Source organism: Aspergillus viridinutans (genome assembly GCF_018404265.1).
Source record: "Aspergillus viridinutans IFM 47045 DNA, scaffold_6, whole genome shotgun sequence".
In the NCBI taxonomy this organism is placed as follows: domain Eukaryota; kingdom Fungi; phylum Ascomycota; class Eurotiomycetes; order Eurotiales; family Aspergillaceae; genus Aspergillus; species Aspergillus viridinutans.
Genome location: NW_025091222.1, coordinates 2,203,737 through 2,230,384, shown reverse-complemented (window position 1 = coordinate 2,230,384; position 26,648 = coordinate 2,203,737). Strand labels below are relative to the sequence as shown.

The window sequence follows — 26,648 nt, the reverse complement described above, 5'->3', positions numbered from 1 at the left end:
TGGGCAGAGGGGTGGGGAGAAGAGGAATGCGACTCGTGTTCTTTCTAAAAGCCAGCTCTTATTGGTCGACATCGTTGCAGGTGACGAGGGTCGATGCAAAGGGAGCCGTTTCTATTGCCTAGGGCACAACCTTCCAGGACCTAGAGATTTTACTAGGAATACGCTTAGAATATATTTAATCTATAATATTTTTTTAATGAGCACGGAAACCTTTGAATAGAACTGTATCATTGTCATATCTCATCGTGTTGTATCCACACTTGGTACTTTGTCCATACTTGCTTCTGTATCTCCTCCAATGCAGAACGAGCTGCTCCAACGGCAGCAAGCCCAGAATCATGCACTGTCCCTCCAATAGCATCGATCTGGTCTCCAAGAGCTTGCCGGACTGCCTTCTTGACCAGGAGACCATCGTGACCGGCAGTCAAAATTACCAGCTTTTCGATTCTCTGTGGAATTCCATCGTCCTCGTGCCTCTCACCCAGGTGGCATTCTATTTGCCGTCAGTGAGACCCTACATAGTCATCTTGATGGACCACTCGGAGGGGAAAAAGAAAACCTACCTCTTAATGCAGTCAAATGTGGGAGGATATTGTCGGCCAGGCTATCCACATAAGCCTTCTCGACCACTTCAATATCCCGCCACGTTAGAACGGCCTTGACCTCCTCAAAGTCCTCATATCCCCAGCCTGTCAAGTCAAGCGGCCATTCGTCATGATATCCGTCATCTTCCCCGGGTCCTTTCGGCCCAGTATCCTCTGCACTGTTCCGCATCATCAAACGAGCCTGCTTCACCGGCTTCCAAAGATCACTCTCCCGCGCTCCAAGGGAAATCTGAAACCTCAGTGCTTCAGAGCCCTTGACCAAACGACTGGTCAAATGTCGATCTATGGACTCAGTACCCCACTGATCCATAGGGAGATACCCCTCTCTCATGCCGGCACGCCGGTCAGTATTATACGTTCGTGAATCCAGGTAAAACTCCCCCATGTCCAGAACCAGGTATCTTATGTCGGGATTATCGATCTGTGTCTCCTGGCTTTGATCGAACGTGGCGAGCACCGTCCGGGCCTGCGATCCGTGCGAGAGGCTGATCTCGGCTTCCCAGCATGCGGTCCACATGAGGTCGGCGAGAGTGCTGTTGAAAAACTGGGGAATAGCGACTGTCGCGGATTCAATGTCGATATCATGGTTATTCACTGCTTGTGCTTTGATCTCGGTGAGGACAGAAACGAACACTGTCTTGATATCGTCTAGTGTTAGAGATGTCGACGGGGAAGGGGAGTAGTTTACTCCGAGAAATGCCATCATAGCATGAAATGTGGTCTTTATGACTCCAAATGCTGCTTGTAGAACCTCCGACCCGGTGATGCTTTGTTGAACAGATAGTGGTACCCGACTGTAAAGCCTAGAGACAGCCAGTTTTACTCGCGCCGCCACGGCTTCAGTAATCCATGGAATCAGTCCTCTCTCGCCATACATGGCCGCTACATTGTTCAGTACGTAGGCTTCTTGACGAAGGTGACGCATATGAATTGCATACGTGTCATTCCGTCTGGGGATAACCTTGGCAATTATCGAGACATTATCAGATGAGTGCGCATATGCGGCCGTTCTGCCACTCAGTAAGACATTGGCAATCCTGAGTACCCTGGATCAGGGAGCACTGACATGACCTCAGGGCCGAAATCGATTCCAATCGGTTGGGACTCTCCGCTGGCTCTTACTGGGAGTATAAGACAGTAGACAAGCGCCAGGACCGCTGTCAATATCCTCTGGAGGAACTGCATGGATATATTATTGATGTTCCCGTTTTCATTTGTGATATTGCAGAGGTCTTCCTCGTTAATATAATAGTCTTATAAAAGTGCCAAGATCTGCCAAGTTGATAACCCCAGTGTTGGTCTGAAACATGGCCAATAAACCCAGGCCTAGGTCCTGACCTAAGCAATAAGGGGGTAGCGCGCTCTATAAAAAGCATCTGATCTGGGGATGGTGCCAACTGCCAATTGACTGTGAAATCAGAATCCACTGTGGAATTCCTGTCAACAAACAGAGTATCACCATGCGCAATTAATGCAAGCCAGGCCACGAGGAGTAAGCTTCATAATTCAGAAAGGACATTTATCATCTACATACAACATTCAGAGACAACTATAACCTGCTTTCTTGTCTGATAACTATTATAGCGCTACTTGTCAGACGCAACCCGTCCAATGGCCATGGCCAGTTCAAGTCATGAAGAAAGGAACCGCCCTCCTCCACCCCCTCCACCCCCTCCACCCCCTCCACCCCCTCCACCTTCGAATCCTCACTCCAAGATATCTCCCTATGTTCTGAAGCTCAGGAGCGCGCCTCCCGATTATTTCTACCAGCCCCCAAAGAAGCCAGAACCTGTCGATTTCTTTGCTGCACCCACTGGTCCCTACTTCGTTTACGGCACATTAACAGATCCGTTAATGATCTCGGAGATTCTCGAGCTGCCTGAGGAACCAAAGCTGCGACCTGCATACATTCTGGGCTACGAATGTAAAATGTGGGGTCAATATCCTGCCCTGCTCGATTGCCCGGGCTCGGTGGTTGAAGGCGCAGCGTATCATGTCCGTACCACGCAGGATGCAGAGAGACTTGCTGCGTATGAGACTGGAAACTACCGTGCCGAACATTGTCTCATCAGATATACAGATGGCAAAGAGCCGTCTGAGGATCTGGGGTACACTTTCAAGTTTGTTGGGGATCTGAGCGAGCTGAGCGAGGGCGAGTTTGATCTAAAGGTCTGGTTGAGACGGATGGGGAGACATGCTGCGGCTGATAAGTTGGAGGCTGCTAAATGCGAGAAATAGAGGACAGACTTTATTCTTTGTCCGCTCAACTGCAATAAGTCTATCAACCGTAGTGCCAATATTTACCTAAGAGTGGTGCACGGAAATCTGCATAGAATACCAAAGAGGGTTCAGGTCACTTGGTAACTAGCTCACACTGAAGACCAAAGAATGCCGTCTATGATTATTAAAATTTAGAGATGAGTGATAAACTATGTTTATCGGATCATAGAATCAATTAAGCAGGCGTTTGCATCCTTTATAGAAGGGTGGAATTGTGGGAAAGTTAATCCATATTATTCCCAAACTGAATTGAGGCTGATATGCCTATAAAACAACCCTTAATGTGATTATCTATATAGAGGAAACCCGCAGTCCTCCCACCTATAGGCCTTTGTTATATAGATCCCTCTTTTACCTGCAGAAAATAAGTGCTTATAAGAAGGGCAGACTAGTAAATAGGAATAGAGTAGACACTACCATCCATGTGGACGCGATTCAGCCAGGTTTGCTGATTGTACTCAAAGACTGTCAGCTATCGGAGTTAGAGAGACGGTTTAATAAGAGGGTGCATGATCCAACGCTTGCTCGCCTTGTTTCAGTTATTCGGGGGTTGATGCGACTCCTGCCATCGAGTCGTATGAAGGCATCCGAGGCACTAGAATTGTTGAGGCCAGGAGTGCGGACAGAATCGGAATCCGACTTGAGATACTGTATGACTTAATCTAGCTCCGGGTTGTATGATTGTAAATAGCGACGAGGCCGCCACCAATTGCTTGTGGTCGGTTGTGCTTGCCTCTGGATATTGTGCTGTGGGCTGCAGCTGAGCTCTGTCGGATAGACCAATCATCTTCCTGCTCCTTATGCATGAATACAGGACGCGCAGAAGTACTTTAGTCATAGTAATAGAACCATTAGCTCTTTGTCGCATGCTCAGATGTGACTGAGCTGAATAAGGACATTACATCCCTTGGCTCCCGCCACAATGTTAGTATGTGCATGCTCATCCACCTTTACTTAGCTTCCACAAGGTGGTACAAGTCTATGATAGGATGTTTGGGCAGCATTGGGAGTACAGCCAGTTTATCACACAATAATACTAATACTAATGTATAGTTGATTCAGGGTCATTGAGCCTGGTCATCCAGTCTGAATGGGCATGCTGAAAAATATAAAAGCCTCTCTGACTGCTGCATTTTCCTGTTAACTTGACAAACTTGCTTTGCTGTGCACTCAAATCTTGATTATCGCCTTATCCTTAAAGAAGTCAAATCCTCCATCATGATGAAGTTTCCGACTATTACGGCTGCCATTCTTTCGTCTGCCTTCCTAGCAAGCCCAGGTGTCATAGCAGATACATTGAAATATAATCGCGAGTATGACTACGCTCAAAATACTGCACTCACCTTATTTTCCTGCTCAGACGGTGCCAATGGCCTCATGACAAGATATGGCGTAAACAACCTCCAACAACTCCGCAACAAGTTACAACCAAATACATATGTCGGTGCCTCGTCTGCTGTTGCAAAGTGGAACGATCCAAACTGCGGGAAATGCTTTAGAGCAACGAACCCCAGCAATAATAAGTCATTAAGCTTCGTGGTTATCGAGCAAAACTCAGCTGTTGTCACTGGTGAAGAGGGATTTTGTCTTCTTTCTCCCTCTGGAACGACCTCAGAGGGGACGCTTACGGTGGATATCGCAGAGCTGCCATCTCAGAGTTGCTGGAAATGAGATAGGGAACAGATATTTTCACTGCCTTCCTTCCATTATTACTACTGGATGACGGCGTCAAGTCAGGTTCATGTTTGCCAATGTTCGGAATCCAGAGGCATGAAGGTGGTATACATAAGGATTTCAATACTGACCTATTCAAACCCTCCACCACTTCATCTGCTGTAGTTAGTGATCCATACAGTCTTTTCTTACAATCAAGCACACTCTCAGTACTACTTTGCAATGCTTACCGCAAGTTCAGTATTACTTTTGTCTCGCCCTGAATAGAACCTCACTTTACGTGTTCAGAGAGTCTTATTGGCCCAGATGCCAAGATTATATCATGTGATATCAGATTGACCCCTCTCATGACTCAGATGGACAAGTAAGATTATCTTCCTCATCGAGTACCTCAATGTGAACTGCGAGAGCATTACTCCTTTGAAATGTCCTCTATAGCGCCCAACAGCTCGTTCTCCCTCTCCACTCGTCTCCTCTGCTACCTGGGCCCTCCCTCCGCCCTTCTGCTCATAGCCACCACATCTCCAAAAACCGCCCTTCTCTCCCCCCTAAACCTAGTCCCAACAGCCGTGTTCTACAGGAAATGGAGAAAACGCAGCAGAGCGTCTCCCGCTCGCCACGCGGACCTAGAACCACTCATCTGGACTTTCACCTTGAGCGGCACCCTCGGTTTAGCCGCCGCAGCAGCTGTCCAAATGGGAATTTGTCAAGCCGTCAGCGCTGTCCTCTTTTCTTCTGAAGAGCTCCGCACTGAGTTCTGGGCTGAATTTTCTCGTACGACTATTGCTGGGTTAACAGAGGGGCAACTTCATCGTCGTGCCCAGCTAGCTTCCTCATGGCAGAACTGGGTTTTCAACGGCGCTTTGACGTATCTTGCCGCTGGGCTAGTCGAGGAAGTCCTGAAATATATTCCGGTCATCTATGCGCGACGGAGAGACGCCAAGAAGAAGCAACGCCGCGACAGGGCGTACATTGACTACGTCCTTGCCAGTGCGTTGGGCTTCAGCGTCGTTGAGAACATTGGGTTCATTTATTCAGCCTGCGAGGGAGCTCAGGAGAGCTGGCCAAAACTACTGTTGACGTTCGTTGAGAGAGTGGTGCTGGGTCAACTTGGGCATCTTTCTGTGGCTTGTTTGACGGCGCTGCGGGCTACGCGGAGGGATTATCACGGGGACTCTTTAGGACTGTGGGGAGTTATAGGTCCCGCGGCATTGTTTCATGGGACGTATAATTTTGCGCTCATGAGCGTCAGTGCTATGGAGGGGAATGTGGGTTGGATTCATCCAAACGGACTGCAGAATTCGGTGTTAGTCCTCGGGATGGTTTCGGGGATGATTGGGCTGGCTGTTCAGAAGGTGAAACAGAAGTGGAGAAAGGTGCAGAAGTATGAGCACGAACGTTCGAAAGATGGCGAGAGTCAGAAGTAGTAAGCCTTTCTCGTCCTGGACCGACTTTTCTGTGCATAGGTTAGCATAGGATATGTATATTAGTGATATCTCCCCTCATGATGATTATTCAAACAGCAAGAAAGATTATGCATAATTCTGCCTCAGTGAGTCTGATATTCTCCTTTAGCAGCATCTCCTGTTACTATATCGGGGACTGAAGCTACTGCATAATAGGAGTAATTCAAGCTGTAATGCAGCAAGGCATGGTGTAAGTTATGATGGACTTTTTATTCAAAAGGAGCACATTGAAATTTACAAGATTATATGTATCCACACCATTCGCAGGCATAGGTAGGGAACGCCAAATAACTCAGAGATCCTATACTTATACAGTATGATATTGGATCCTACGATACTTGTTTAGATGTATATAGTTCCACCATGTAGTACATCTGTGTGTGCCCTCCGGGGTCTTTCTGTGAAGAGTCTTTCGCACATATATCCATACAGCTGAGTTCGTTTCGTCGGCTCGGCCCGCATCCAGGAACTCAAAATCAAGAGGCCGATGACTTGTAGGCGTTATTATCTTGTGGTCCATGAGTATTTCAAGAAGGTAAATGTTTTAAATTCCTAGCGCACTCGTTGGTCTGTACAGAGGACAGGACCTTAACTGGTCTTGTTGTGGACCAATAGAAATGTATTCTTACCCAGCCTCGTATGATCGTATCCATGTCGACGCTTGCCCCTCACGACGTGCTGACGCTGCTTACTTTTTTCTCCATCGCCTCGAATTCAGATCTCCTCCCCGTTGTTGTGGCCTTGGTCGGTTACTAACTTTTGCTCCTTGCAGTCTTCAACTTGACCCCGCCTGCATCACCGTTGTCAACTGCTTTTGCGCTTTCATCAGTGGCTTGATGAGACCTCTATTCCATCCGACTACATAGCCATTTCCCCTTTGTAGCAACGTAAATCCAGTCGAATACAAGCCATGCACAGCGTAAAGGGTCGCTGGAAAAACTGGAGGGCTAAAAAAACAAGGAGTCAGGACGATAGCTCTAGCGTTGTCGCCTCCCTGACTCCCCCAACAGGTAAGTTGCGAGTTGGAAGTCCGTACTAGGCCCTCTAGATCTTTATGACTGCCCCATCTGCTAAACCGGTTGAATACATCAGGCAGTGCTAAAGGCCCGTCCAGTGAACTGGTGGAGTCGCCTCCTCCCTTGGATCCATCTGGGAAAAAGGCCAAAGTGACTCTGGTGACCTCTTGGAATCGTTAGCTGACAATAATGTCACCTTCCAAAGCGACGTTCGATGTCTCATCTGGTACTGCTGACCGTACGCGTGTTCCTCACTCTGCCTCACTGGTCGTTGATCCAGCTCAGGCCGATCTCGGACCCGAAGAGCACTTGACGAAATAGAGCACAGAGCTTTCTGTATCCCAGAGAATCTGGAATGCTGCTTATGATAGCCTTGAGGAGGACAAAGATACTGCTGACCTTGTCAAATCTTACCTGAAGGCTCTCACCTCAGTTCTCAAGGCTGAGAAAGATTCTGGTGTCTCTGCCTCCTAAGACGATGAGCTTGCTGCCTGAGTGCAAAGTCTAACCATGCGTTAGGAATATCTGAAGAAATTAGTTAATGATGGTTAGAGAAAAATTGAGACGTTGTCAAAGATCAAAATAGCAGTCGGTGATGTCGCCCAGTTCATTCTCTCTGCTAAAGGGATGATTGACCTCGCAATTCAGAACATACCGCAGGCTGCGCTCCCATGGGCAGGTGTTTGTATTGGGTTGTAAGTAAGCAGTCATTGCTCGCTCTCCTTTGTATCAACTAATGTTTGCCCAGATCCTCCTGAATCCTGCGCAGGCCATGAAGTCTAACCTGGAGGGCATCGCTCATGTTACCTTAAGAATGGACTGGTATTGCGCCCTAACTGAACACCTCTTGAATAAGAACAATATTAAGATCGGAACGGAGTCCTTTCAAGAGGTCTTGGAAAGGCTGGAGAAGGTAGTTGTGCTGCTCTACAAGGAGCTCCTCCTCTATCAGATGAAGAGCGTCTGTTCCTATTACCGGCATTGAGGTGTTGGATTCCTGCGCGGACTAGCGAACTTGGACGACTGGGATGGTGATTTGGCGCGTGTTAAGGCTGCTGAAATTGTCGTGCAGGAGTATTCAGAGCAATATTACTGAGAGTATTAAAAGAGTTCTCTGCGCCAGCTCGTCGACTCTGGTAGTGAAATGGAGAAATACCTTGGTGACATTCATCAGAACTTGCGAGACTTTATCGCCATGTAAAATACAACACGACGGAGCGATGAGGATAAGGAATGCCTCCAAGATCTCTTTGCTGTGGATCCGCAGTATGATCTGAAGGACATTGAGGAGAGGAAGGATAAATTGCTTGATGATGTGTATGACTGGGTCCTTGGCACTGATGAGTACGCCGCGTTTACCAATTGGCTTGATGACGGACCCGACAGACTGTCCTGCCGTGTGCTGTGGATAAATGGACCTGCCGGCACTGGAAAGACGATGCTCTTCATGGGCATTATTTGCAAACTCTCCAGTCAGCCCTCTGCCCTTTTACTGAGTGTCTCGTACTTTTTCTGCTAAGGTATAGATCAGACCCGGAATAGCGCAACGACCATCTTGTGATCACTGATTTGGCAGCTACTGGTGCAGTAACCATCTCTTATTTCGCACCTCTGAGACCAGCGCAGAAATGCTGGTGCCCCTCTTTTGAGAGGCGAGCGCGCATTTTATGTGCTGTCTAATGTACTTTGGAGCATGCTAAGAGACCCTTGCCTCTCACCAATATATTTTGCCATCGATGCACTTGATGAGTGTAACTGGAAAACCCCAGGCTTGGAGCAGCTTCTTCAGCTAATTAATACTTCACTTGCTATCTCCAGTAAGGTGAAGTGGTTACTTTCTAGCCATCCAGAGGTTCTTGTTCAAGCAGGTGGCAAGAATCTCAAGGAACTTCATGCATCAATAGTTTCGCTCATGCTGGACCCTAGGCGTCTGGAAGGCCCCGTCAACGCATATATTGACCATAAGCTTGACAGTATGAAGGGAAGAGACGGTTATGATACAGATACCTTGGCGCAACTATTGGATGAGATTCGCCAGCGAGCTATGTCCACGTTCCTTTGGGTGGCATTGGCATTCAAAGAACTGGACGGAGTGGATGGGTGGGATGCTGTTGAGACCATCCAAAAGATTCCCTCTGGCTTGTCGAATGTGTACGAACTAATTATGGCCTAAATTGAGAAGGGCAGCCCAGAAAACCAAAAGTGCTGTAACAACATATTAGTCGCTGTGGTTCTTGCATATCATACGCTCTCACTGCCCGAGCTCGCTGTTCTTGCTGGGTTAAAACTAAAGATAAACCCTCGGACAATCGTTGACAAATGCGGCTCATTCCTGACAATGTCAGGGCAAACCGTCTCTCTGATCCACCAGTCCGCCAAGGACTACCTCGAGGCGAACTACATAACAAGACTGGGTAGTGGCGTTGGCCAAGGCAATGCGGACATCAGCGCGCGCTCAATTACTGTGATGGGTTTGATATTAAGACACAACCTCTATGCACTGCCGTACCCAGGTTTTGACTCCAAAGATGTGACGCCACCTGAGCCGGACCTGTTGGCCCTGATATGTTACTCCTGCATTTTTTGGGTTGGCCATCTCTGCAAAGCAAAAGACCAGGGCTTTGAGAATGAGCTGACAGAGGGAGGGGCAATTCTTTGATTTTTGAAAGAGCATTTCCTCTACTGGCTCGAGGCATTAAGTCTTATTGGTGGGATTTCAGAGAGCATCAGGCTGCTGAAGGAATTACAGACTGTGGTGGACGTAAGTTGCTATTCAATTTTATGCGAGCATATACTTATAGAAGTCATAGTCTGCCCACAACACTGAACTCTCTGTGTTTCTTCACGACATGCATTGATTTATCTGTTTCTTCTGTCAAGTGATTGACCTAGCACTGCTCCAGGCATATTTTACAGGTCTTGTTTTTGCCCCGCAAAACAGCCTGATTCGGCAGACATTTGAGAAATTCTTACACACCTGGATATCTCATATACCCGTCCCGCAACTGGACTGGAGTCCTTGAATATATATGCTTGACCTCCATAAGTCTACACCTGAATCAGTAGCCTTCTCAGCAACTGGTGATTGGCTTGCATCGGGCTTGAAGAATGGCACTATAAAAATATGGGACACAGCCATAGGTGATCACATGCAGACACTTTGAGGGTCATGAGGACACTATTAATTCACTAGCCTTCTCAAGAAACGGAAACCTACTAGCATCATGCTCAGGGGATGAGACCATCAAGATCTGGGATACAGCCACTGGGGATTGCGTGTAAATATTCCAGGGCTATAATGGTCCGGTCTGCTCAGTATCCTTCTTAGCAACTAATGAGCAACTTGCATCAGGGTCGACGGATGAGACCATCAAAATCTGGGACCTTGTCGCCGGCAAATGCGTGCAGACTGTTGAAGTTAATTATGGAGTCAATTCAGTAGCCTTCTCAAACACTGATGATTGACTGGCGAAGAGTTATTTGAAGAGGAAGAATCAGCCGCCTATGAATATTAATTATCTGACGAGGAATCAGGCGAGGAGGAATCAGATGAGGAGGACCTTGTGCCTGTTTCAGCTGCCTACTACCCAGAGACAAAGGTTTACAGATATGGTCTGAGCCCGGACCGTACCTGGATTACACGCGACGGTCAGGATTTCATTTAGCTACCCCCTGAATTCCGCCCTGAGTGCTCTGCCGTACAGGCCAACACAGTTGCCATTGGTTGTCAGTCTGGTCAGGTCCTCATTTTCGGCTTCACGCCAGACGGATATTCCGCTGACAGTTAATGGTCCTACTGGTGTTTTGTCGAACGTGGCGATACTGTCGCAGTCTATGAGTGCATAGAATTATCATGTGACGTCTTTCAGCTTCGTCCAGGAATTTGGCTGGATATCTGGACTATATCCTAGGTGAATTTGTTGGAGACTATTCTTACATCTGTTGCACGTTGGTTTGATATGTACAGGGGAACAAGGCACAGATATACAGGGTAGTTGCTTCGCCGCTGGAGGTAACTGATTAGTGGCGGTGATAGAGATGATATATATGCAACACAGAGCTGCCAATGGCTTACATGGCCTGGCAGCTCTAGGAACAATGACCAGATAGAGCTATCGGTTCTGTATCATAGTACACAAACACCATAACGCCTTCGACTAGAAGAACAGAGAAGATCCAGTCAGACGGGTACATTGCCTCAGATATGCATTGGCATCGGTCATCCCGCTAGGACTAAATCACCGACGCGGATCATAATCTTCCCGTCCTATTATTGCGCTTGTTGAGCGGTGGCATGCTCCAGTGGCTAGCTGAGATGGGATATCTCCGAAGAATAATTAACGACGCTGATCGTGCAATGGATCTCAGCTGACGGCTATACACCAAGCACTGATTAGTTTAGGTTGTAGAACCATTTTCAATACCCTCATTGAGACAGTTGAAAGAGCGTGGTGACACCAATTGACAAAGCCCGCCGAGGTTCCGGGTCAATGGCATGCTGTGCTGCCCTCCTGTTAGGATTACAGCGCATATGGAGAGCTGCACCGTGGCTGGACCATCGATCGGTATGCAACTTCAGCGCGTACGCTCGGTCCCTGCCGGTGACCCGTTAAACTAATGAGTAGCTGTCTGCAAGTTTAGCTGGGTACTATATCTCCAGTGGCCATAGCACCCGCCAGCCTTCAGAGGGGAATTTATCAACTGCATACTACATGCATAATTACTTTATCATCAGCACGCCACTTTAATATCTTCAGCTCAGTTATCCTCAGTCACTACCAGAGTTTAAGCGCCGTGCTGCAGGATTCCCTTCCGGGCAACGCCACGGGCCCACGGCAAGGGTTCGTACCGTCAGACCCGGCGATTCCGTCTTGGGTTCATATGATGATTCTGACACCAAACTCCATCGCTCTTCTGGAGCTGAATCTAATGGTAGCATCTTTGTAGAGAGCATATCCTGTCGCTTCGTACTATCGGGTATCCGCGAACCATTGGCGCCACCCTTGCGGCCGCGGAGTTCTACCGTTCCCGTAATGCGTTGACGCCATTATTTCATTTCAGCTCTGAGTGATCTATTCCCTGCGGGCGCGATTGGCACATGGCTCAATCATATCCGTATCCACTTTTCCATGGTTCATCGTGGGATTAACGTAGGTGTAAGCACTAGAGCACGGCGCCCAAACCGCTGAAGAACGAACGTCAATTGGATTGTCGGTGGCGTTCTGAGTAGCAAACAAAATTATCTGTATTGGCGTTCATATCACGGTTCGGTTATATAAAGCGTCAATCCCCTACGAGCATTGGAGTTGGTCTTATATAGCTCCTCCATCGGACTTGACAAGGCGCTCTTTATTAAAGCATATATTCTGCAACCAGCAGCACTCCTACACTGTGCAAGTCCGGACGTAGTGGTCCTATCGGCATCCTGTATGTATGCTATCACAAAGCTCTTCAAGAGATGCTAACACTTGCAGCGCTACAATGTCCTACACTATCCGTCTCCGTATCCAGAACACCACCTCCGAGACTCTCACGGTTGTCGAAAAGACCTGCTGGTACTATGCCAACGGATGCACCTGGACAGAACAGGACGGCCAGCATGTGTTGTTCATGGGGGGCAGCGGTACCTCTGGAATGCTTCGCTTCAAATCCTCCTCCGGCGAAACATTCACCACTGTCCTGGGCATGCACAATTACAACCCATGGTGTGATGTGCAAGTTAACTTGAAGGATGATGAGACGGCGGTGAAGATGCATCCAGAATACTACAATGGGGGCAAGCTTTCGGATCAGGCGGGTGCTGGGATATACAAAGGGACAGGTCATGGTCAAATGGTTGCAATTACTTTCCAGAGGAAAGATGAAAATGAGGTGTTTGCTGTTTTGCAATACTATGTAGAACCAGACAGGCGCGTTTACTAGTTTGCTACAGGATAGGACTGCAGATATACCGAGTACTGGGCACTTCTAGGTCTTGACAGGAAGCCCTACTTTCACACAGACAGGAGTGCATTAAGACTTGTCCCAAATGATCGCTAGCATAACTAAAGATCGTGCGGCACGTACCCTCATGATATTTGCGAAGAATATGGAATTGCCATCAGTCATCTCGGCTTTCATTGACATGCATGTCGCATCCCTTCCCGTCATGACGAAGCTGCTCCAGTCGCATGGTGCCACAATGCTCTTCAATCCCTCATCCTTGTATCACTGAAGGATACTCGGTGGACTCAAGGTCGAATTACTACTCTGTTGTCAGAAAGCGGCGAACCTAGTATTGGGCGGACTGCACATCCTTTAGAAGATTGCTGGATCATCGGCGATCAAATCCAATTGCCAACGCACAATTCGAGCTGGGATGTCTGCCAGCTGCTACTGGCCCTGGCCTATATTTTCTTCTACTTTCTTCTACAATCAATCAATCGTCTCTTCCTCCACCCATTAAGCAGATACCCGGGTCCGAAATTGACCGCAGCCACCTTCCTCTCCGGCTTTTACAACGATGTGATCAAAGGGGGCTAGTTCCTCTTCCAAATCGATCGAAAAGATGCAAGAGACACGGTAATGTTGATTGTATATCGTCAGCTACATTGTCTCACACATCCAGGCCCCATCGTCAGGATCAATCCTCGTGAACTACACATCAAAGACCCCTCGTTCTACGATAAGATTTACGCCGGTGGAGCCCACAAACGCGACAAAGACCCCAGATGGGCTCATATAATCCGTGCTCCCTTGTCTACCTTCTCCACAGTCAGCCATGACCATCACCGGTTCCGCCGAAGCGTCCTGACGGATTTCTTCCCCAAGAAATCCGGCACGGCCCTCTCCCAGAACATCGAAGAGAGAGTCATAAAGCTAATGCAACGCTTTTAACAAGCGTACGACAGCAAGTCAGCCATACGTGTGGATGCTGCGTTTTCGGGACTCGGTGCGGATGTGGCCACACACTATGCATACGATAAAAGCTGGGGCTTCCTCGGACCCGAACCACCTTTACTGAGTGATGCGCCGCAACTAGACTGGCTGACCCAATCCATATCCAACCCGCATGGATATAGGGTGGGTTCGCTAGGTCACGGATCAACCCATAATCCACATGGGTTGGATCGGACATGGTCTGGATTGAGTCGATTGACAGTCTGGCCGCAACTGTGGGTCTTTACCCCATTCCGGCGGATCTTGAGTAGCAAAAGCTAAAACGGTAAAACCTCGTCAATGTGCTGAGACATCTGTTCTCAGTGCTGGGATTTATTTGCTTCTTTTTTCCTTTAATGATGATTATTATTACTTTTAACTATCTATGGTAGAATGAATCATGCTTTATTAGTCTGTTGGTCCATTTTATCCTTCTTTAGCTGCTGCTCTTATAGGTTATTCACTATTTTTTGGTATGAAAAGGTTATTGCCTCTGAACAGTTTAATCTGGGAATAAATATGAGAACCCTGATTGGCTTATACAGATGGACATAATAGATAAAATAAGCCGGATGCCTGAAAGTTAATGACCTCAAGCGTGATGGACAGCTAGTCGACATGTTGCAGCAAAGCAACCAATGATGTAACACTGGAGAGAATCCTACGGTGATATCACCGCCATCTGAAATGCCGTACTTATGCATCACGTTGATGATTAGGAGATCTACTCTCTTGAATTGGAAGGATCATTTCTCGCCGAATGCGGGGTACTCGGCCGGCCATTCTGTATTATTCCTAACACAGTCCAGAATAAGATGATTAGGTTTTCACCTGAAACAGCAACAGCCGGGATTGGAATTGGCCAGGCCGACTATGCAAAGGGTGTAGCCGGAACTAGAGGTGTGTACTAGAATTATCTGGGCAGGCTAAGCAGAGCTACGACACTTGCAATCATGGTTCCATCCTCCTTCGAGATTAAATTCTGGAAGACATCTGTTCCACTGCAGCCGTTCACCCCCCAAACCTTGCTAAATGTAATATATCAATTGGCTGCATGACCAAGTCTCAAGTCCAGCTTCCCCTGCTCTCCTCGCCTACCGCTTCAAGGACTACCCCAATCAAAATAGGAAAAAAGGCCTACTGCGATAATTTCCTAACCATCTCGTGTCGACCATGTCCAAGGTCGAGGTGCTGCAAGCGACCCCCGGGTACCGCGAGGATCCTTGGTCACTGACCCTTCTGAGCATGGGGATGTGCGTGGGCTGGCTAGCCAATTACATTGGGATGATTTACAAGTCATTTCAGGACCGTACCTACAGCATGGCGTTGATGCCCCTTTGTTGCAATGTTGCCTGCGAGTTTGTCTATGCCGTGATCTATCCCCCAAACATACCGATTTGGCGGTATATTTTCGCAAGCTGGCTGGCTCTCAACTGTGGTGTCGCGTTCGCCGCCATAAAATTCGCGCCCAATGAATGGGAACATGCTCCGTTGGTCAAACAAAATATTTCCTGGATATTTGCTGTTAGTATTGCAGGGTGGATGGCTGTACACTTAGCGGTGGTCGCGCAATTTGGACCGATTGATGCGCCGGCGTGGAGCTCCTGGTTCTGCCAATTGTTCCTCAGTGCCGGTTGCCTGTGCCAACTGCTTGTCCGGGGAAGCAGCCGCGGAACATCACTTCTCATTTGGTATGACACAGAACAAACCCCGCCCGGTGCCACCTTTGTATTGACTATTTGCTTTCCTGGTTGTTAGGTTCAGCCGGTTTATAGGAACCGTTTTTGCCTTACCGTTCGAAGTTTTGCGGTATCAGCATGGGTATACGAATGTTGTATGGCACAGTCCCTTGGGTTGGTTGGGTGGTGTGGCCTTCTTTCTATTGGATGGTTCCTATGGAATCATCCTCTGGAATATTCGACGATCTGAAAGGAAAGCCGACAATTTGAGGGCGAGAAAGACTGGATCAGGAATGGAACAGAAAGGAGGGGAAAAGAGCCGGCGAGGGAGGGACCGCTAAGGGGATTTTCGGGTAGGCAGATCGATAAGCAATCTTTGAAAACTCGCCATGTACTATTGTCCTTTGACAACGTGGTTCTGGTAAGGAAGAAAGGTGAAAGCCTACGAAGCCATAAGGCGTGACGCTGTATAGTGGCCACGACTCACGAGGATGAAATCTATGGCCAATTTCGGTGTAGCGCCATAATTCTGTGGACTTCAGCCCGGTTGTGATGGCAGGGTTGCAACTGCGTTTCATTAGTCAAGCCCACCTTAATCACAGTCCAGCGTTTAAGGTTGTGGTCCTCGGTGCAATTCGTCGTCTAGCACATCCATGCTGACTGGGTAAATATCGGAGTCTAGACTCACCTCCCTCAACGAATGAACATCATTATGCCGCATGCGGAACTGATATTAAGTAAACCAAACACATGCCATAAATTTGGATACAAGCACAATACCTCGCAGAGTAGGTACATTTAACCCACTTCAAGACAGATCTCACCATTATCATTCCAGTTACAGATTCACTACATTGCATATCTTCTTTATATTGTTCCTGCAAACCCCTCACGTGATATAAAGTCTGCAATACTGCTTTCTGGCCTTCTATCAGGCTCCACAGAATGTAAATGGATTCTTCTTTCAAAATAATCATTGTCGGCGGATCAATTGCCGGTCTCACTCTTGCGCACTGTCTGCATAGAGCAGGCATCCGTTGCATTGTCCTCGAAAAGCGGGTTGCAATTACCCCCCAAGAAGGAGCATTTGTGGGCATCATGCCAAACGGCGGGAGGATCTTGGAGCAGCTGGGGCTCTATGAAGCTGTTGAGAGGTTGATTGAGCCAATGCATGTTTTCCACGTTCGTTTCCCAGACGGATTCCAGTTTAGCAACCCGTACCCCAAGGCAATGAACGAAGTGTATGTTGACAAGCTCTTGTCTTGTGTTCCCCCAGTCTGACCAAAGTCATTGGTCTCCACTAGCTTCGGGTTCCCAATGGCGTTTCTGGAGCGACAGCAATTGCTCCAGATTCTGTATCAGTCATTTCCCCGCAGATCGGACATTCACGTGGGTAAAACAGTCATTCGAGTTGACCAGGGAGACGACGGTGTGATGGTATATACAAAGGACGGAAGCACCTACCATGGCGACCTGGTTGTCGGGGCGGATGGTGTGCACAGCTGCGTGCGCGCTCAGATGTGGCGCGCAGCGGACGTGCTCTGTCCAGGTATGGTTACTAATGGCGAGAAAAATGGTAGATCTTCCGTATCTTGATATTGTCCATGGACGAAACGGCGGCTAACTGCTCCTCATTGTTCATTAGGAATGCATATTGAATATGCTTGTATTTTCGGCACTTCCTCGGCTGTTCCAGAACTGGAGGAGGGACACCTGTATCTGAGCGTCTATGATGGGAAATCACTCATCCTTGCTCCTGGGATCAAAGGGCGACTGTCCTGGTTCATCGTGCTAAAACTGGGGAAACGATATCGATATGGTAGCGCGCCGCGGTTCTCCACAACAGAGGCCGCAGCCTGCTGTGAGAAATTGACTGGATTGTACATATGGAAGGATATTAAGTTCAAGCAAGTGTGGCAGAACCGCGAGGCCTTTACCATGACGCCACTGGAAGAAAATTTATTTCAGAACTGGCACTGCGGCCGCCTTGTCTGTATCGGCGATAGTATGCACAAGGTACGGTTTCTCAGCATGAAGTAAATGTCTACTCTTCGACCTAACGGTTCATTTCATCCAGATGACACCTAACCTTGCGCAAGGAGCCAACTGTGCTATTGAAGATGCTGCCGCTTTGGCCAACATGATATATGATGCTCTGAATGGGAAACATCACGCATACAGGGTCTCCAACGAAGAAATTAATCGCCTTCTCTCCCAATTTAGCAAAGTCCAATTCAATCGCATGGCTAAAGTTTACCGCGCATCAAGAATCGTCGTGCGGCTACAGACTCGAGCTAATCTTGTATACAAGCTAGTATTGCGGTATCTAGTCCCATACTCTGGAAACGAACCGACAAAGAACGCACTGAAGATTTTCGAGAACGCTGCCGTCCTAAGCTTCATTGCCCTACCTCCTCGTTCAGGTCCTGGCTGGGCACCACCACTTGGGAGAAGGAAAATAACCTTTCTTGGATGGCTTGGAGCGGCGTTGATATTTTTGTTACTGATAGCAGTGGCATCCACTGCTCTAAACCCTACTATGCACATATGTTGTATGGTCGGTTTTCTGCGTCTTCCTCATGCAGAAAATAGGATGAGGCCGGTATGAAAGCGCTACCTGGCTTTAGCTCGCACGCACTACTAATCCACTTCAACTAGGATATTCGAAATTTAAAGTTAAGAACCTAATTTTCAGAAGAAAATTCCTTGACCCAATCAGCAACTCCTCGACTAGGATAAATGGACTTCTAAGTGTATTACGATATGGTGGCCCCGTCTCTTTTGTCCGGGACAGGCTCAAGGGTGACTAGATGAAGCTTTTGAGCTATAACTCGATAAGCAAGGTGTCGGAATAAAGTATGAGGATTCCACTGATATCTTTCGGTCGTACCATTGCTAATAGTGATTCAGACTGTAGTCTATGAGATCGCTTCCTAAAATCCTAAGGGCATGTGGAAAAGGGAACATGGTATCTGAGAGATCTGTGTTAGCCCCTATGCAGGCCATTTCTTCCCAGGATTGCAGGCCATGGCCAAGATAAGCAATAGCGGCGCCGGCAATTTCATGGCATGCTACCTATCTCTTGAGTCCATGGTCTTACCAGGGAACATTGGCTGTCATTGCCATGTTATTCAGCAGTGTAAGCCAATGTGACATTAAACATCCACTTACGATGTAACCATTCCCCAGCCTACCCAATGCATAACCTATCTGGAAGATCTTTAAAGCGTCACATGCTAGTATAAATTATCGTACCATCGAGCATATTAGAACGGGATATCTACACGTCATATGCTACCTACTTCTATTGAATCATATACGCTTTTGGCTGATTCGAATAGCTTTAAGGTAGGGTGATCGGGTTGGGGGGAAATTACGTTAATCACATATGCATGCACACATGAAGAATGCCTCAAATGTTGGTAATCCTCTAGTATAATGGTAGTTAGGTAGTTGACAATTTAGAAAAATTTGACTTTCAACTTGATTTCATCTTCACATGTATATTAGTAGCGATTCCAGAACTCTTTGCCATATCCCGTATTTTGACTAGTAAGCCACTGTTGTCTTGGAAGATTACAACTTGTCCTCCCTGGGCGGCACTACCGTATAAGGGACAAACTATGGACCTTATACGCAAGGTTGTCTGCTATTTGACTGAGCTTTGGAGGAAGAGTTCGAGTTCAGATGATGTGGATAGGCATGATGTTTACCCGGTCCACTTCATAGACCAAACTGGAATCATCCGGGACTCTATCGTCACCTACATGTTTCGGTATGACTGTGTCCTGGACCCCAAGAAGCTTCACGGCTCGCTTGTCCAGTTATTAGAGCAGGGAGATTGGAGGAAGTTTGGTGGTCGTCTCCGACGAAATGTGAGAAGTGAGACACCTATACACGCAGATTCAATCCATCTGACGCCCGTTGCCAGATTGACGGACTGCTTGAGATTCACGTCCCGCGCAACGACCAGAAGCAGGCTGTGGTGCGGTTCTCGCATATCTCCTATGCAATTCAAATCAAGGAACACCCTTTAGCATGCCGGCTGCCCCAAAAAACTGGCCAATGCCCTTCAATTCAGGAAGGGTGTCACACCTTCCGGGCCTTCAGCGTACCGCCTGACTTGCCTAACAACATCAAGCACTATCTGACTACCGATGAGCCGCTTCTCTCGCTGCGTATCATTTCGTTCACTGATGCAACATTAGTCTCCATCACCTTCCCTCACGCAGTCACCGATGCCATGGGAACTGCGGACTTTCTCCGAGCCTGGTCAAGCATGTTGGCGGATCGACTGGACCAGTTACCCCCTGTCCTGGGGGCAAGGGGGGATGTTATGGCGTCTGTGGGTACGCTTGATGACAAACGGTCCCAGAGTCCCCACGCACTAGAGCATCGCCGCATCCGGGGCCTATCATTGGTGAGTCTGATTCTGCGACTGGTGTGGGATCGCCTCACCAGGAGGAATATCCAGGCTCGCACTATATACCTGCCAGCAGAATTTATTGCAAGGCTCCGCCAGTCGGCGCAACTGGACAGCCAGCCGTCTCAACCCAGCGGGGAGACTGAATTCTCCTTCCTGAGCGATGGGGACCTGATCACCGCCTGGGGTGCACAGATGGTCCTTTCCTCTTACGCTAATGGGGGCCCTGCCATCATCTGCAACGTCTTTGACCTTCGCAGCCGTATCGAAGACCTTTTCGACCCTGCGGGGGTCTACCTGCAGAATCTCTTTCTCCCTACCATGATAGACCTGCAGGCACCCCCCAACGGCCACTCAACCATGCCCCTGGGCCATATTGCCCGTCGCATCCGACACGCGATCGTAGAACAGGCCACAGACGCGCAAGCTCGGCGCCTGGTGCGCGTCATGAGGGCCACCATCGCGAGCACTGGGCTGATGCCCCTGTTTGGCAGCTTGGGCGCAACGATCATCGCCTGCACCAACTGGTCAAAAGCCCAATTTCGGGAAGCAGCGCGTTTCAGTCCCGCGGCTCTGCCGAGTCGTTCTCCCTCTGCGTTCACCTCCGGGGCTGGCTGTGACCCAGGGGCTTGTGTAGCATTTGCAGGAACCATTATAAGCGCAAGTGATAATCCCCGGGATACTTTCATGATATATGGTAAAGACGACGAGGGGAATTACTGGATTCATGCATATTTGCGTCAGGAGACATGGGATTTCATCGGGAAGATGTTTGATCAGCATAAGCTGGGAGATGCGTAGCGGCCATATCGAATAAGAGTGCGCTTCCCTGATACGCGCTCGAATTATAGCAGAGCTATGGCCTACACAAAGAGGTTTTCAGTCCATTTACGCCCCCAATTTAAAGAAGCAATATTGATTTCTGCGCCACTACACCTTAATGGAAGCGAACGCAGACTTCATCTAATAGTTCAACCATGCTATTCTTCTCTAGCTATGGTTATAGAAATTGGGTGGAGTTACAAGTTAGCTGACATCTGATCAATTGTCCAACTCCAACCTCTTTTCCTGACTCCATATTCATTTAAGCTACATAATCAGCAATCCGAACCATGGATCTAACATTAACATCCAGGCATAGCTACATTAATTAGGTTTGCACTAACCCACCTTCTGCGATACCAAGAGGTTAAACCTTAAAAACAATATGTCATGACGCCATTTTCTCTGGGTTATGGCTTTCATATTTTAAGATAAGATGACGTGTTTCGCCACTGAATTAGGAAAAAAGTAGACGTCAAGGAATGACAACAAAGAGTAACTGCGAGGAGTCCAAAGTGTATAACTTGCTCATTTCTATGACTGCTTCAGGGACAGCTCTGCCGGCAAAGCTAACGTCCCTTCCTTACATGCGCGGTGCGTAAACCCTAACAAGTCAGTGCTGCATAAGCTTAGGCTAGGTAGCAGAGTTTTAGAGTTAAGATTAGAGAATAAGCATATTGCACACAGCCTGATGGCCCCAGTGCCGTTGATCATTCTGCAAACCTAATTGTCCAGATAAGCAGTTCCGTGGAAAACTGCGGAGTCAACCCATTATAATTACAATAGAATGTTAAATTGTATATCTGTGAGTTTGAAAAGTGCTGTTCTATGACATATTATTGCATCAATGGACCACCGGCACTTGTAGCCTCTGTAGTATATAAGATCCTTAAATACTGCAGTTTGCTTTGGTAAGCGCCGTGTTTCGACTATTCTTATCAAGCACCGCTAGAAGATGTATCTGCACGAGCTATGTCAGTACCTATATGGAAGGGGTGGAATTTTTGTTAGCATCTCCGTGGTATCTCACTAATCTCATCATCTCCCGCTCCTATGGTTGTAAAGCTCTGACATGGAACAGGTGATGTGCTATGTAATTACCCAGGCCGTCTATAATGTCTTCTTTCATCCTTTAAGCCGATTCCCTGGCCCACTACTCCACAGGGCGTCGCGACTGGCATATATCTACCGGTATATTAGGGGGACGCTTACCCTAGATGTACTGGAAATGCACCAACACTACGGAGATATCGTGCGCATTGCCCCTGATGAGCTCGCCTTCTCTCATCCAGATGCCTGGTTGGAGATCATGGGTAAGAAGACCGGAGAGGAGATGGATAAAGCGGACTGGTTTTACCGAGTGACCGAACAGGGTGCACTATGCATTGCTAACGAAAGCCGCGAGCAGCACAGCCGGCTGCGGCGACAACTAGCACCTAGATTCTCAGAGAAGTGTATGCGAGACCAGGAGCCGATGATCCGGGGCTATATAGACCTCCTGCTGCAAAGGCTGCGGGAGAATAGCCGAGACGGTCAGCCAGTGGTCATCTCGGACTGGTACAACTATACTACGTTTGATATCATCGGTGACCTGGCCTTTGGAGAACCCTTTGGATGCCTGAGATGGTCTGACTATGATGGATGGGTCAAGGGGATTTTTGCATCCATACGGATAGGAACGATCTTGCAAGCTCTCGCCTTCATTCCATGGGTGAAACAAATCGCCCTGGCCATGGTCCCGAAGGCAATGCAGGAAGACCGCAAGAGAGAAATGCGGCAGACAGAGGCCAAAATGCAGCGGCGCATGGCGGCCACTGATGAGCGGGTGGATCTGATAGAAGGATTGCTCAAGAAGAGAGAAGAACTAGTCAGTTCTTTGGCCTTTCTATCCAGGAAGCACTGGCACTGACGACCGTCCGCTGTTTGCTTTACAGAACCTGCGTATCGATGAGCTCATCGCCAACGCTGAGATCCTTATCCTTGCGGGCTCGGAAACAACGGCATCCCTCCTCAGCGGAGTCACCTACCTCCTGCTCCAAAATCCGTCGGCCTATCAGCAATTGGTCAATGAGGTTCGCTCGACGTTCAGCAGTGAGGAAGAAATCAACTTTATCAGTGTCAACCAACTCACATACATGCTGGCTTGCCTGGACGAAGCGTTGCGCATGTACCCGCCCATAGCCAATGGTCTTCCGCGCGTTGTTCCTAAGGGAGGAGCCCACATTCTAGGGCAATATATTCCGGAACAGGTCAGCAGACATCAACAACAAATATTAATGAGTAATTAGCCACATTATTAACTATATATAGACCTATGTGGCAATTCATCAGTGGGCACTCTACCATCGCGAGAAATACTTTGCAGAGCCCAATGCTTTTCACCCTGAGCGCTTCCTTGGTGATCCAAGATTTGCCAACGATCGACGAGATGCGCTTCAGCCCTTCCATATTGGCCCACGAAACTGTCTTGGACGGAAGTAAGTAAATTTATACATTACGTTTGGGAGAAGTTTACTAAGTCTATCATTAGCCTTGCATATGCTGAAATGCGTCTAATCCTCGCCCTTATCATTTTCAACTTTGACATGGAGATTGACCAGGACAGTCATGGCTGGATCCAACAGAGGAATTTTGTCCTCTGGGAGAAGCCTCCTCTGAAAGTCTACCTAAGCCCAGTGGTGAGGGAGTCTAAGTAGTAATTAGGTCATATTTACATTTTGTTTACCCTAGAATGTGGCAATGTAATGGTGTGCCAGTTCTTTTTCTTTCTCTTTTTCCTTTTAATTATATGCTTCTCTGGGGACATTAGTCACATAACATAACTTACTAGTTGCAACAAAATATGCCAGAGAGTGCTGCTTTTAGATCGAGGGTCGAAAGACTGATACCACAGCAACCTCGTAATAAGCATCACAGGAAGCTACAAATGAGGCTAAAGAGTCGGCGACTAAATTGGTAGCCAAGGTAATGTCACAACCGATGGATGCTGCGTTTTCAGGACTCACTGCGGATGTGATCACGCACTATGCATACGGTAAAGCTGGGGCTTCCTCAAGGACCCGCAGTTCCGCAGTGATATCCGGACAGCAATAAGCCAGACCACGACTGCATGAGATGACCTTCGAGGATATATTACGATCGTAAGTGATTACGTGCTGGGGCTTTCCAAACATGGTGAGGAGGACGATCAGAGTCCGGTTTCCGCCCTCGTTTGGGTCTTTGGCCATTGTGGTAGATTACCGGCGTTATCGCTATTGAAGCCGCAGCAGAAGTGCTTTGTATCGGTGGAATGTAGGTAGAGTCGAGAATAGGATGGGTGGTTCTAGATAAATAAAACCGGCACAAACTTGATAGAGAAGAGATCGAGCTTAGCAGATGCACGAAACAAACCGAACGAATGACAGGTACTCGCTACCACAATAGCTGTAATTGCTCCAACACTCACACACCAACTCTGGTAGCAAGGAAGGCCATGATCCTCAAACGCGTAATTCCTTGAGTCCGGCGCAGATAAAGACGCAGGAGGGCGGACGATCATGCCATATGAGCCAGGAGTTTCCTTGCCGATATGTTCAATAATATGAAGTGTCTAGGCCGGGTTTTCCATGATGCGTCTAGTCCGAAAATGCCTAGGTTGATTACTTGTGAACAAAGATCAATGCTTAGTCTGTGGCCACTACTCACTGATTATGACTCGCTCACAGCAAAGTCACGGACCATCCCTGAGATGTCTCAAATTGATTATACGCATTCGCCATCCAACGCGGCCAGTAGCCTCTGACTCGGCGAACACCGAGAACCCTGGATCGATAGTGAGCGTGAAGTCGTTCAGAGGAGTCGAAAGTGGCATATCAGGATGGTTATTGGTGCTTTGTGACTTCCCATTTTCAGCGTCCAATCCCATCCAGAGTGATTGCAGGGGAGTCAGATAGTCTGTTTAGCCATCATGTACGATGCAAGTCCGTTCTTACTGCTTATCCATTCTTTAATTAGGTAGAACTTTAGTCAGATGTCAAATCTCCAAAATGAAGACAGCGGATAGGACATTGATATTGGTTCCATATCCTTGCATTATTCCCAGCCCTTGCATTATTGAACCTCAAGTCGCTCGCAGGCAGCATGAGGTAGCTACCTCTCTACAATTAAAGATGCGGTTGTTCGATGACCGAAGCCGATACCCTGTTTGGTAATGGCAAGAAGTGTCTCAAGATTGAAAGACTTAACCCGAGGTCTTTGATGACGGTCCTGATGCCCAAAATGCAAATGAAATACTCTCAGGACTCATCCGAATAGTGCTTCTTTGATACTAAGCCTCGAGACGTGCGATGTTCTCAAGGTGGAACGCAGTCATCCACAATTTTCTTTGTCTTTTTTGTTAGAATGTCTTCGAGAACATGCCGGTGATGGGCTGGGTTGGAGTATATTTCCTTTGTTGCTAAAACCCCGTTTTCCCTTTGACCATTCTCAGGACAAAAGAAGGTCAGATCAAAGATAGGATGGCTCTGTCGCACGTATGTCTTTGATGTGCTCATTGCTTTCATCGCCGAGAAAAACAACCCATCGACTCTCCCTCAATATGGATCCGACGGACTCGACATCAAAGCCTGATATTGCCCAGTCCATCACTGCCACTTGTCTCACTTTTCTTTGACACATCTTTAGTGCACAAGATGAGGATAATAGATGCAATGGACGGACCCCAACTAGCACTATATGTACCAGTTGCACTCCGGACACAGATCGATATCACCCTCGAGAGATTATCCACATAGCAAGATGGCAGACTTCAAATTCAGAGGAGACCACGCAGCCAACAAGGAGTTGGTCTGCTCGATTTCCCGCCTGCTTAATGCCCATGGAATCCCAAATCTGCTCTGGGGCGATCTGGTCTTCAATCTCTACGGAGTACCTCTCAAAGTCTCAGTAAGTACTGATCCCTACTACATCTTACCTAGCTAACCACCGTTTGCAGGACTTCAGTTTCGTCATCCCCGACGACCTAATCGATGAAGCGCGTAATGTCCTAGAAGCAGCCAAGTTCCCCGTCTGCCATCTCGGCCAAGCATGCCCCGTTATCCAGCCCAACCGCCCCGCTCCACCCCCGTGTGTCCACTTCAACATCAAGCAAAAAGGCGATCCAAGAAAGTGGTTCAGAGTCGAACTCCACCGAAAATCCGATCTGCTCTGGGCGGCCCCCGACATCCCGGCTGGCACGCCCGACGCCGACGATCCGCACTACATGCTTGCTAACGATACCAGGCTGCCAGCGTCCTCGCCCCGAGAGCGTCTCGGCCGGATGGACCGCACCGACTACGCTGTCAAAATACCAACCCCGAACCAGTACGCGGAGGCACTGGCAATGCTGTACTACCGCGATGGGGTACCGGGACCGACCATCCGTGGAGAGTACTGGTTGGATCTGCAGAGCGAACTAGTCCAGACGGGGCTTGTGAAGCTGGATGACCTCCCTGCGCGTATTAAACGGCACTATGAGCTGGTGGGTAAGGCGGACATGAAGGAGGTGCACGAGTATAGCGAGGAAGTGGCGGGGCAAATGAGGGAGGAATTCAAGCTTCCTGTTCGTCTGGTGCCGCTTGATAAGGATGCGTTTGTGCCGGCGGCGGCGGTGGAGGAGTTCCTTTGAGATACGGTTGGATATGTTGCGTTTATCACTCTTTAAATGTATCTGTTGATTTGTGACCAGTCATTCACTAAGATATTCCTTCCATACGAAGAGATTGATCAATAGAAAGTCACGAGGTAAA

The 26,648-nt window shown here is 48.2% G+C and overlaps 9 protein-coding genes across 9 annotated transcripts; 8 read left to right on the top strand and 1 right to left on the bottom strand.

Annotated features, from left to right (window-relative positions):
- Positions 1-233: 233 nt before the first annotated feature.
- On the bottom strand, positions 234-1,530 carry Aspvir_008442 (uncharacterized protein; the record flags this gene model as incomplete). Its single annotated transcript, XM_043271612.1, has 2 exons — positions 234-493; positions 564-1,530. 2 exons carry the CDS (start codon positions 1,528-1,530, stop codon positions 234-236), a joined length of 1,227 nt encoding a protein of 408 aa, XP_043127547.1.
- A 686-nt stretch (positions 1,531-2,216) lies between these two features.
- On the top strand, positions 2,217-2,843 carry Aspvir_008441 (gamma-glutamylcyclotransferase family protein; the record flags this gene model as incomplete). The annotated part of the gene is made up of 1 exon (XM_043271611.1): positions 2,217-2,843. The coding sequence occupies one exon, from the start codon at positions 2,217-2,219 to the stop codon at positions 2,841-2,843; it is 627 nt and encodes a 208-aa protein (XP_043127546.1).
- Positions 2,844-4,103: 1,260 nt separating this feature from the next.
- Aspvir_008440 (uncharacterized protein) lies at positions 4,104-4,556 on the top strand (the record flags this gene model as incomplete). Its single annotated transcript, XM_043271610.1, has 1 exon — positions 4,104-4,556. One exon carries the CDS (start codon positions 4,104-4,106, stop codon positions 4,554-4,556), a length of 453 nt encoding a protein of 150 aa, XP_043127545.1.
- Positions 4,557-4,984: 428 nt separating this feature from the next.
- On the top strand, positions 4,985-5,986 carry Aspvir_008439 (uncharacterized protein; the record flags this gene model as incomplete). The annotated part of the gene is made up of 1 exon (XM_043271609.1): positions 4,985-5,986. One exon carries the CDS (start codon positions 4,985-4,987, stop codon positions 5,984-5,986), a length of 1,002 nt encoding a protein of 333 aa, XP_043127544.1.
- Positions 5,987-12,522: 6,536 nt separating this feature from the next.
- Positions 12,523-12,963, top strand: Aspvir_008438 (uncharacterized protein; the record flags this gene model as incomplete). The annotated part of the gene is made up of 1 exon (XM_043271608.1): positions 12,523-12,963. One exon carries the CDS (start codon positions 12,523-12,525, stop codon positions 12,961-12,963), a length of 441 nt encoding a protein of 146 aa, XP_043127543.1.
- Positions 12,964-16,736: 3,773 nt separating this feature from the next.
- Positions 16,737-17,678, top strand: Aspvir_008437 (FAD-dependent oxidoreductase; the record flags this gene model as incomplete). The annotated part of the gene is made up of 3 exons (XM_043271607.1): positions 16,737-16,879; positions 16,943-17,187; positions 17,284-17,678. The coding sequence occupies 3 exons, from the start codon at positions 16,737-16,739 to the stop codon at positions 17,676-17,678; spliced, it is 783 nt and encodes a 260-aa protein (XP_043127542.1).
- A 1,583-nt stretch (positions 17,679-19,261) lies between these two features.
- Aspvir_008436 (uncharacterized protein) lies at positions 19,262-20,862 on the top strand (the record flags this gene model as incomplete). The annotated part of the gene is made up of 2 exons (XM_043271606.1): positions 19,262-19,513; positions 19,570-20,862. The coding sequence occupies 2 exons, from the start codon at positions 19,262-19,264 to the stop codon at positions 20,860-20,862; spliced, it is 1,545 nt and encodes a 514-aa protein (XP_043127541.1).
- A 1,249-nt stretch (positions 20,863-22,111) lies between these two features.
- Positions 22,112-23,579, top strand: Aspvir_008435 (cytochrome P450; the record flags this gene model as incomplete). The annotated part of the gene is made up of 4 exons (XM_043271605.1): positions 22,112-22,750; positions 22,818-23,132; positions 23,194-23,360; positions 23,414-23,579. The coding sequence occupies 4 exons, from the start codon at positions 22,112-22,114 to the stop codon at positions 23,577-23,579; spliced, it is 1,287 nt and encodes a 428-aa protein (XP_043127540.1).
- A 2,080-nt stretch (positions 23,580-25,659) lies between these two features.
- On the top strand, positions 25,660-26,527 carry Aspvir_008434 (uncharacterized protein; the record flags this gene model as incomplete). Its single annotated transcript, XM_043271604.1, has 2 exons — positions 25,660-25,806; positions 25,856-26,527. The coding sequence occupies 2 exons, from the start codon at positions 25,660-25,662 to the stop codon at positions 26,525-26,527; spliced, it is 819 nt and encodes a 272-aa protein (XP_043127539.1).
- Positions 26,528-26,648: the final 121 nt, after the last annotated feature.